This window comes from Brachyistius frenatus, unplaced genomic scaffold (genome assembly GCF_029030835.1).
Source record: "Brachyistius frenatus isolate BFR_SWC_R1_liver_20210118 unplaced genomic scaffold, ASM2903083v1 Contig_388, whole genome shotgun sequence".
In the NCBI taxonomy this organism is placed as follows: Eukaryota; Metazoa; Chordata; class Actinopteri; family Embiotocidae; genus Brachyistius; species Brachyistius frenatus.
This window is the reverse complement of record NW_027210987.1, coordinates 211,810-222,670: the sequence shown is the minus strand read 5'-3', so window position 1 is coordinate 222,670 and position 10,861 is coordinate 211,810. Positions and strand designations below refer to the sequence as shown.

General features: G+C 43.8%; 1 protein-coding gene across 1 annotated transcript; it reads right to left on the bottom strand.

Annotated features, from left to right (window-relative positions):
- Window positions 1-244: 244 nt before the first annotated feature.
- On the bottom strand, window positions 245-9,335 carry slc38a8a (solute carrier family 38 member 8a). Its single transcript, XM_069724658.1, is given in 11 exon segments — window positions 245-366; window positions 1,305-1,356; window positions 1,443-1,620; window positions 1,622-1,649; window positions 2,157-2,304; window positions 2,747-2,861; window positions 4,238-4,295; window positions 5,645-5,749; window positions 6,823-6,979; window positions 7,322-7,520; window positions 9,138-9,335. Coding segments are annotated over 11 exon segments (1,341 nt in total). The 3' UTR covers window positions 245-263.
- Window positions 9,336-10,861: the final 1,526 nt, after the last annotated feature.

Genomic DNA, 10,861 nt, shown 5'->3' with positions numbered 1-10,861 from the left:
CACCAAGAAATGAAACGCAGGACGTGAACCGATGAAGATCGACAAAACTGCAGGAAAAAAAACCTGAGGACGTCAGTGTGATGTCAGACAGAAACTAGAAGCAGCCAAGCCATCTGAAAGTAACATCCCTTAAAGATGGCGGGAGGGAGGGAAGGAAAGAGGGAGGGAGGGAAGGGGGAGGGAGGATTCAGTCGCTACTGTCTCTGTAAAAAAAAAAAAACAAAAAAAAAAACCCACACAAAAAACACCGAATCAGCGAGGAGTCAGATCCTTCCGAGCATCTCCATGACGGCGAGGGTGCTGCTCTGGCCGAAGATGAAGGTGCCGCAGATGAGGGTCACGGCCCCCCACGCCGTGAGGACCACTCTGGGGGAGGAGAGGTGAAGGTGAGACGCTGAGGGACAACGATGGAGGCAGGCCTTCGATTTTGAAGACACATTAACGGGTCTGAATTCATGTTCTGACCCGTAAAATAAATGATCCTTTATTTGAAGCCGTTTGCCACACAGATTGAAATATTCTTTACTGATGGTGTTTCAGTCGATTCTACGTCACCCGCCCGCCGGTAGCTGTAACCTGACTGCACCCCAGGCCTGTCAATCAAACAGACACACCCCCAAAAACAGGTCTTCTTGAATCTTCTTTTCTAATGAATGAGGGATTATTTTCAGATGGACCTCCAGAAAACTAATAAGAAGGAGTGACTTTAGCTAACAACACCGAGATAACTGATGGACACATTTTATTCACTTTGGATTTGATGAGAGAAGTTGAATGGGAGTCTATGGAGCCGGAGGCTTTTTGGAGCCGACCTCTAGTGGCACTCGCTGGTATTGCAGCTTAAAATTGCTTCCGCCTCATTTTTCAGAGCCCAGAGCTACGAACACTTTTATAAACTTTTGGGTTGTTCGCTGAATAAAAAAAGTTAAACCCTTTTCTTGTTGTTCATGTGTTTCACTGAAAACGGAGCTTTTAAATTAAAATGGTCAACTTATAACAACTTTTAAACCTCTTTTTTAAAACATGGAACTGTAACTTTTTTTTATTAATGTCATCTGTTTTATGGTTGTTTTATATGATCATTGTGTTGTTTGGATTTTAACGTTTATTTTAATTTACATGTTTTGTTTTAATGACTTATTTCATGTATTTATTATTACTATTGACATGAATATTCAGACAAACGGAGGAAGTTTCACTTCACTTCTGCAACTCGCTTCGTTCTTTGTCTCTTCACTGAGTCGTCACCGGGACGTTTATTTGCATTACATTAACATTTAAATGATTTTTTTTTTTCCCCTCACCTGGTCTTCCAGGATACGGGCTCAGACTGCATGGCAAACATCAGACAGAGTCCTGTTCAAACACGGACGCCGGCGTTAGCGGGGACGTCGGCAACATTTTGGTGATTTACATTTGGCGGGTGGTGACGAGGGCGCTACCTGGGAAGATGAAGATGAAGAAGGCGCTGATCCCTCCGATGACACCGATGACTTTGCTGATGTCGGGCACGAACACGGCGATGAGCAGCGTCACGGATATCCACAGGACCGTCACGATGTAGCGGCCCCGGCTTTCGAAGCCCGCTTCGTCCTCGGGTCGCTGCCGCCGCCGCCGCCCAGCTCAGCAGGGGGTCCATGATCACCGACCTGATGAGCAGAAGTTAGTTTGACACGCATTCCCAAAGGTTACAACTCTTTCCGTTGTTTTCCAGGATGATGCACTCAAAGGAGTCCAAAAAAAGAAGCGTGAAACATCAGACACTAGTCTTGGCTATGTAGAGGAAAGGGGGCGGGGCCTACCGACGTAAAGAATTTTCAAACTAAAAGCGTCTGAGGAAGCTTGCAGATGTTCCTGAACACAAAAAAGTGTTTATTTTTCCACCAACTGCTGCCGGACAGAAGAATCAGAGTGTTTATTGAGCGTGTTCAAACAGAAAACACGTTGATTTCTGGGTCAAATAAATAAAGCTGCAGATATTTCGGCGGGTGGAGGTTATTTCCGGTCGGTGCAGAACGGCAGATTTGAAACAAACACTGGTGTTCGGGAACCTTTGCCATGAAACCACCGTGGGAAAACTTCACATCTCAGATGACTGCGAATGGTTTCAGTTAAAGTGAGAAGAATGAAGAAGATGGAAGCGGATCGCGGCTCACCTGCCCAGCAGCAGGATGATGGGAAAGACGGTGATGATGGAGACGGCGAACAGCAGCCTGGCGATGAGCATCAGGACGTCGTTGGCCCTGTAGGACATCAAAATGTCGGCCTTCACGTTGTTTCCGAACGTCAGGTACCCATAAACCCCTGAAACAGAGACACACCTTTCCTTTTTTTTTTTTTTTTTTAACAGTGGAGCTGTGTCCCTAAAACTCGTGTAATTCAAAACATAATCAAAGATTTGTAATGTGGAATTTCTGTATAATAATCTTCATCGAATAAAGTAAAGACTTCAGTGAATTTCTCCACATTTCCGTACATGTTTTGGAGGTCAAATAAATTCTTTCTTAAATCTCAAGCTCTGTGGGAATTATTAGCCTGGCCTTTTTTTTTTTTTTTTTTTTTTTTTTTATGGACTCTGATGACGTTTTCCACAGAGATATTTTGGTAATTTTATTGTTGAATGATTTGCATTCATAAATAACTGGAGCTAAAAATGAAATAGTAGTAATAGTAAAAAAAAATTTTTTTTAAAAAGCAGGTAAACTGTGAGGTGAGATGGACGGGCAGCCGGAGGAAATGGACGGACCTGTGAGGGAGTAAATGACGAGGCAGCACAACATGGACACCACGGAGATGAGGACCCAGTGGGAGAGGCGCTGGTTCTCCATGCTGCTGTAGATGGCGATGGACGCCTCGTGGCACTGCAACAAACACCAGAGACAGAAACTAAAGCCAAACATTGGATTTATTTTTTTTTTTTCCCCCATCGAGGATTCCAAAGGCGTTATTATCAGCCGGTGGGATGAACCGAGGGGCCTCAGGAATTGAATGAACGGAGCTCGGAGTTAAACCATCGCAGATTTCAGGATGTTGTCCCCACTTGATCCCGGCTGCCATTGAACCGTTTCAAAAAAAAAAAAAAAAAATCTCGTTTCCCCTCTCCCGCCCCCTCCTCTCCTTTCAGGGTCTTGTCAGCTTTCCTTTCAGCACCCTTCACACTGCAATCACTCCCCCGAGGCAGCGTGTGTGTGTGTGTGTGTGTGTGTGTGTGTGTGTGTGTGTGTGTGTGTGTGTGTGTGTGTGTGTGTGTGTGTGTGTGTGTGTGTGTGTGTGTGTGTTCGAGAGGACATGCATCAATCCCCTTTTCTTTTTCTTTTTTTTTGCACTTTCCCCTCTTTTTTATTAGATCTCGCCAGATCTGCCTTTGGAGGGTTTGTTGGGGGGTGGGGGGGAGGAGTTGCCTTGGCAACCTAGGAAGTGACACATCAGTCTGCCCTGCTTCAGATTGACACAATGATGTTTTTTTTCTACCCTGCGATTAAATATGAAAAAGCTCGCTTCCCCGCCGAGCTCAGCGAGATCCGGCGCCGCTGACCTTCAACTCCGCCGGTTAAACAAAGTCAGCGGAGGAAAAAAAACTAAAAGCAGCATCTGTCGCTTTCTTTTTATGGAAAGACGTGTTTCCTGTTTTACCTCAAATTGTTTTAGAAGCAAATCCTGAAACCCAAACTATGTCTAAGAATGAAAAACACAAGCTGTGATTCGGGTGAACTTCTTGATTTAACATTTTGTCGACGCCTTCTGTTACGCTCTTCAGATTGAGCGAATGAGGGCCGGAGGGGGAAAAATGTCAAGTGATGGGAGTCGTCAGATGATGTCATGATCCGTCAGTCGCCTGTTTGAAAGGTGCGCTTCACTTTTTAGAGAGTACTTATATACTAAATACCTTCTGATTCATCACCGAACAGATTAGAGGATTTAAAATATCTTCCTGTTAGTCAGTTGAAGTTGACTTGTTGCTTATTGAAAGAAATGTCTACGTTTCTTTTTGGCCGCAAAAAAATATAAAAATAATACAGAGAGACTTAAACGGCAGCAAAAAGGTTTAATCAACTTGTTTAGCAACGGTTTGAATCTAAAGTCGCGCTGCAGCTTCAAGGTCAAATCACGTAGATAATTCCTCGTCTGCGGACAGCAGCAACTTCACAACGCAAGAAAACGCGTTAACCAAGTCTCGCTCGGTCGTACGTGGAAAAAACAAGAAAAAAAGGACAACATTTCAAATAGTTGCACTCACTTGGAAAGCGAAGCAGATGGTCGGGATGACGCTGAACATGGAGGCCCAGGAACTCATCCTGCACACCAGACAGGAGGACAGTCAGTTTTCTGACGGTTAACAAAACACCACGAGGAGAAGAAGACGACGAGGAGGAGGAGGAGGGAGGAAGAAAAAGAGGGGAAGGAAGAAGAAGAAAAAGAAGAAGAAGAAGAAGAAGAAAGGGGGAGGAAGAAGAAGAAGAAGAAGAAGAAGAAGAAGAAGAAGAAGAAGAAGAGGAAGAAGAAGAAGAGGGGAAGGAAGAAGAAGAAGAAGAAGAAGAAGAAGAAGAAGAGGGGGAGGAAGAAGAGGGGGAGGAAGAAGAAGAAGAAGAAGAAGAGGAAGAAGAAGAGGGGGAGGAAGAAGAAGAAGAAGAAGAAGAGGAAGAAGAAGAAGAAGAGGAAGAAGAAGAAGAAGAAGAGGAAGAAGAAGAAGAAGAGGGGGAGGAAGAAAAAGAAGAAGAAGAAGAAGTAGATTTAGAGACGCTTCACTACAGAATTCATCCATCAGCTGGTGAAAGTCGATGATCGGAGCGCAGCGTCTGAAAAAGGCGACGCCGGAGGGTTCAAGGAGAAGACGGCGCCTCCGGCCCGGTGGCCCGGATTCACCGCAGATTTATGGAGGACACTTTATGAAAGCCGCGTTTACCTGGAAGCAACCTCAATAACGGGCACATGCTCTGGTTTAAAAAAGAATTAACGAGACAGAAAAGACGACCTAGAAGACCGAAGCTGTTCCGAAAAAAAAAAAAAAAAAAAAGCTGCATTAAAATCCTATTTTGTAACCGCCGAGCTGTGAAAATAAGATTCGTCAGTCGTGCAAACAACAGACGGCAAAAGCTTGTGTTCACAGTGAAGCGGATTCAGACTCAAACTCAGGCAACACCAATAGAAAAATGTCTTTTTATCAGCAGCAAACAGAAATAACACAATTACGTCATCAGTTTTTTTCTTTATTAAGATTTGACAATAAAGAAACTTTATGTTCCTTATTAGCCAGAATTTAAAAAAAAAAAAAAAGTAAACGTACCTGAACCGAAAAGCGTAAATGTTTGGCGAACCGGTCCACTAAAAACAACACAACCGACATTTTCTACAAAACGGTTTGTAAAAAAAAATAAAACAAACTGCACGGCTGAACACGAGCGAGTTCACCACGGCAACGATAACTCAACCAGCGGAGACAGCTTATCTCAAGTCCAAGTCTGACTTCACGTTTTGTGACCAGTGGAGCAAATAGATTATTTGGAGCCCAGGGTCCCATCGTTTGTCCCTCACACACACACACACACACACACACACACACACACACACACACACACACACACACACACACACACACACACACACACACACACACACACACACACACACACACACACGTACGTACCCGCTGCTGTAGAGAGGCGTGTCGTGGACCAGAGCCGACGGCGTGCTGTGGTATCTGATGATGATGGCGACGGTCAGGTAGGTCGCGGCCAGAGTTCCCAGGACGCTGCAGGGAGGACGAAGGAGACAAAACGCCGGCTTCAGACGGACATCGAGACAGACGCTGGGACATTTAAAGTTAAAGTGAAATGGATGAAACAGATGAACCCAAACCCCGACTCCCCCCTTTCTCCCCCCTCCGTCTCCCCGCCCTCCCCTCCTCTCCCTCAAGGTCAAGCACGATGGATGAGGTCACGGGGAGACGGTCGTTCATCAACATCTGGTTTCAAATCAAACGCACCGAAGGTCACACAGTTATAAGTCGACACTGTAACTCTCAGTGTAATAATACCATTCAGTAGAAGATAATGTCGCGTATGCAATGTTTATCACTGGAGGGGGGGGGGATCCGACCCTTAGCAACGACCCCTAGCAACAGAGACCAGGTCGTTTTTCGTACGTTTTTATTGCTTTCTAGAGATACAGAACATAGAAACACTAAACTGCCCCGCCAGCTCAGTCTGGTTGGAACAAAGATATCTGATGAACAAAGATATCTGATGAACAAAGATATCTGATGAACAAAGACATCCGATGAACAAAGATATCCGATGAACAAAGATATCCGATGAACAAAGATATCTGATGAACAAAGATATCTGATGAACAAAGATATCCGATGAACAAAGATATCCGATGAACAAAGACATCCGATGAACAAAGATATCTGATGAACAAAGATATCCGACGAACAAAGATATCCGATGAACAAAGATATCCGATGAACAAAGATATCCGACGAACAAAGATATCCGATGAACAAAGATATCCGACGAACAAAGATATCCGATGAACAAAGATATCTGATGAACAAAGATATCTGATGAACAAAGATATCCGATGAACAAAGATATCCGATGAACAAAGATATAACTCGTGTTAAGATTTTAAAAACGACTTATATGTATGTGTGTGCGTGTGTATATATATATATATATATATATATATATATTATAGGTATAATGCATCATGTATATCGTGCTCTCTTACAGGACTTGCGGTGTTATCTGTCAAAAGAACAACAATGTAAATGAAAAATGAAAAACTAAAAGCCTGCCACCACACGGTGCGACACCTGACCTGATGTATTTCTGGATGCTGATCTCTTTGGAGACGGACAGCGGCAGGATGAGGAAGACGCAGAGCAGCAGCAGGGCGAGGCGCTGGTCCGTGTAGAAGTGGTACGGCATCTCTGACTTCGGCAAACCGGTGACCACCTCGTAGAAGGAGTCGCTCACTGACGGACGCACAAAGATGCGACGTGAAACCGGGGAATCCAGGAAAAGGCAAAGAAAAAAAAATGCAAACGTGGCAAACTGCAGCTGTAAAACCGGCCTCAGGAGAACCCGACGTAAAGTCCAGCAATCCAGATTTTATTACAAAGTTCAGCCGGTTTACAACCGAAAATAATTCGTTTTCCTGACACTATTCCATAACTCTCAATTTATACGAAGGCAGATTAAGACGCGTTAAACTCTATCAAATATAATCAAAACACACGTAATAAATGTGTTTTTTTTGCCGTCGTTTATAGATTTCCGCCTTTCTGTAAATTAAAAAAAAAAACATGCCGACTCACACTTCTCCAGCTGGTCGTCCAGGATGACCAGGAAGGCCACGGAGATCATGAAGAGGTTGAAGACGAAGCAGACCTCGCACAGCTGCCCGATGGACGGCCCGCACACCTCCTTCACCACCGCCTGGTAGGTGCACTGGCCGCTGATGGACGACGAGTAGCCCAGGATGATCAGGCCGCTGACCAGGAAGACGAGCGAGATCTGAGGAAGGTCAAAGGTCAAAGAAAATCGGTCATCTGGACTCAGATTACAGATTTGTTTGCCTATTTGTAAAAACATTTCTGTTTTTACTTGTTTCTGGGCAAGAATTCACTTTTTTTTTTATTAATCTTAATGTAAATTACAGCAAACGGCTGTGATGGGAAACACATGGATGAATGTTGGACGTTAAGTCTACTTGATAAAAAAAAAATTAAAAATACTTACTGGATTCAAATGAAAAATGACACCAATGGAAAAAAAAAAAAAAAAATAATATAAAAAAAAACTTAAAAAGTTTCCCAGAGGAGATAAAAAAATAAAAACATGCAGACTAAGAGAAAATGCTACTATTTACAGATGTTCCCTAAACGTCTCACACCCACACATATCAATTTACAGACAATTGGTAGATGTCACATTTTACAGACGTCCCCTAAACGCCTCAAATACAGACGGTCACGATACAATTTACAGAGTCCCTTAAATGCTTCATTTGTAGACTACCAGGAGATTTGACTATTTGCAGATGTCGCTTAAACGCCTCAAATACAGACTGTCAGTAGACTACACAATTTACGGACTTCCCTTAGACTATCAGTAGATGCCACTATTTACAGACGTCCCCTAAACGCCTCACAAACAGACTACAATTTCTTGCAGGTAGAATAACAGTAGGTGCTACTATTTACCGACGTTCCCTAAACGCCTCGTGCAGGCTAAGCATGTTTGCTGATGCATTGCCCATTTAAAAAAAAAAAAAAGTTTTATTATCTGAAATCTTGCTATAATGCTTTTTTCTGCCCCCTGGTGGCCGAAAATGAATTAATGCAGCTTTAAATAAAATCAAAATCGTCACTGAAATATATTTGAAAGGTTTTTGCGCGACAAAAACTTTGTTTCAGGGCAAGATTTGAATCCAACTTTGAAACTGGAGGACGCGTCTGAGGAGCAGGCAGAAAGCAGATGGTCCTGCCGACATTAAAGGCAAACAGAGGACACAGAAACTCAATCTTTTTTCTTTTCTTTTTTCAGAGAAGAAAGTAACAGATCCTCTTCCATCTTTCACTGGCTGGTGATTTATCCACAAAGACTGTCAAAGTTAGAAAAGGAGGGCAGCCGGGGACAGCCGGAGAATAACGCCGTGATTTATATTTTCCATCCAACACCGGTTTGATCTGAGGAGAACAAGTGGAACAGGAATTCACGGTGACTCTTCGCAGAATCACTTCCATTTTTCTCAGGATTCAAAAAAAAAAGTTGCACTGCAGCCGTGTGAGCGACGGACTGGAAAAAGAAGATGTGAGAAGTGGAAGGAAAAAACAAAGTCGGGCCGATAAGGAGAAAGTGCAGCCAAAAGTGGAGAGGTTAAGTGAAACGTGACCTCTCCTGTCAGGTGGAACAGATCACAATCTGCCCAACTGATCTCAGAGGAGCTCAGCTGTCAGGACAGAAGATGCATATCCTCAGAAATAAACTCCCAATATCAATAAATACGCTGATAACGAAGCTTTGAAGAAGCAGTTTGAGATGCCAGAAGTCAGAAAAGCAGAAAGACTTTTTTTTTTTTTTTTTTTTTTTATGACGTCAGAATAAGTCAATAAACGAATAAATGCCCACCAGCTCCACGGAGATCGCGCTGCGGATCCCTCCGGCTCTCTCGAAGGCCCAGGGGAAGTTGAGGAGCCCGGCGCCCAGGGCGGACTTCAGCATGATGAAAATGGCCCCCATGGAGCCGAGCCGGGGCCCCACGTGCAGCGGGGGGTTGGCCGAGGCCGAAGTCAGCAGGCTGATGCTCTCTCTGGCCAGCTCCTCCATCGCTCCGACCGGCGCGAGGCTTTCACAGCGGGACGCGGACAGGTGGATGGTCGCTCCGTCAGCTCTCTGCTGCTCCGCGAGCGCCGCTGCGCTCTGAGGGCCGCAGCCGCCCACCGAGCGAGGTGAGCCGGGTGGAGGGAGGGGGGAGGGGTGGGTCTGATGGAGGTGCCGCCGCCGCTGCCTTCAGGGGCTGCTCGGAAACTTTTACTCTTCAACTTTTGATGCAGTGGTCAGAAGGCGTCGTGGGCTGTTTTATATTTATCATGACGCATGTATTTGTTTATTCAGCCTATTTGATTGTTAGTCTTTTTTTTATTTAAATTTTGTAATAATAATAATAATGATGATGATGATTATTAAATTAGTCACAACTTTGGAAAATCTAGGAATCACACGTACTTTAATGAATCTATTAAAAGCTCATCAATACTCTGTGACTGAATTTTTTTTTGTTCAAATTAGTTTGTATATCACAAGAAAAAAAGTAAAAACAACTTTTTTAATAATCATTTTGTAGCCTGAAAGGTGACATTTCCTACAATAACCGCAATTGAAACTTTTAATCACTGAATTAGTGAATTATATTCTGTCTGTTTTGCTTATTAATAGTAAGAAATGTGCACCAATATTTAATCTGTCTCAGAGATTTATAAAGCGTTTACACTATAATTTATGTTTACTTTTTTTTATTTATTCGAAACAAATATTACTGTACATTTTTTCAGAGGATGTCTCATCCTAAATGTCCTGACAATAAAATAATACGTTTTAAGAGTGAGCACCATCAGTTACACGGGTCAGCACACTCTTGTAAGGCAGGAAAAGACGGAGGGTGGTGTTCGTAGTCGGAGCTGAATGTGGCCGACTTTCCTTTACTAATTATGAAGAATAAAAGTCAAGGTTGGCACCTTTGTTCATTATCCTGAGTATACCCACAAAGAGACGTGTGTGTGTGTGTGTGTGTGTGTGTGTGTGTGTGTGTGTGTGTGTGTGTGTGTGTGTGTGTGTGTGTGTGTGTGTTTCCTGGCTCACTGTCAAATGCGGTGATGTCAGTAAATGAGGGAGAAGAAAATGTGGGGAGCAGGAATGTGAAAGCTCCATGACTGAAGGGGAAGCCAGATAAAAGCAGCATCAGAGACGCGTTTAAAATGTTCTCCAGGCTGTCTGTTAAAAAAACAATGAGAGCAACGAGACTGCAGGGAATTGGAGGAGGGAGGAGGAGGAGGAGGAGAAGGAGGAGAAGAAGGAGGAGAAGGAGGAGGAGGAGAAGGAGGAGGAGGAGGAGGAGGAGAAGGAGGAAAGGTGTGAGGAGGCCTCTGTGGGGTCAGATTCTCGTGTCCCACCCCGCCGGTCTGGACATCACATGCAGTGAAAGCAAGCCGAGGTGGTCTTGAAATGCGGATATGAAAAAAATGTTTTTTAACAGTTCTGGTCTAAGCTGCGATTAAACCAATCTGATTATGCTTTAGGTTATAAAACATGTTAAACCGGATTATAGTCAATGAATCTGGCCTCTCTGTTCTTGC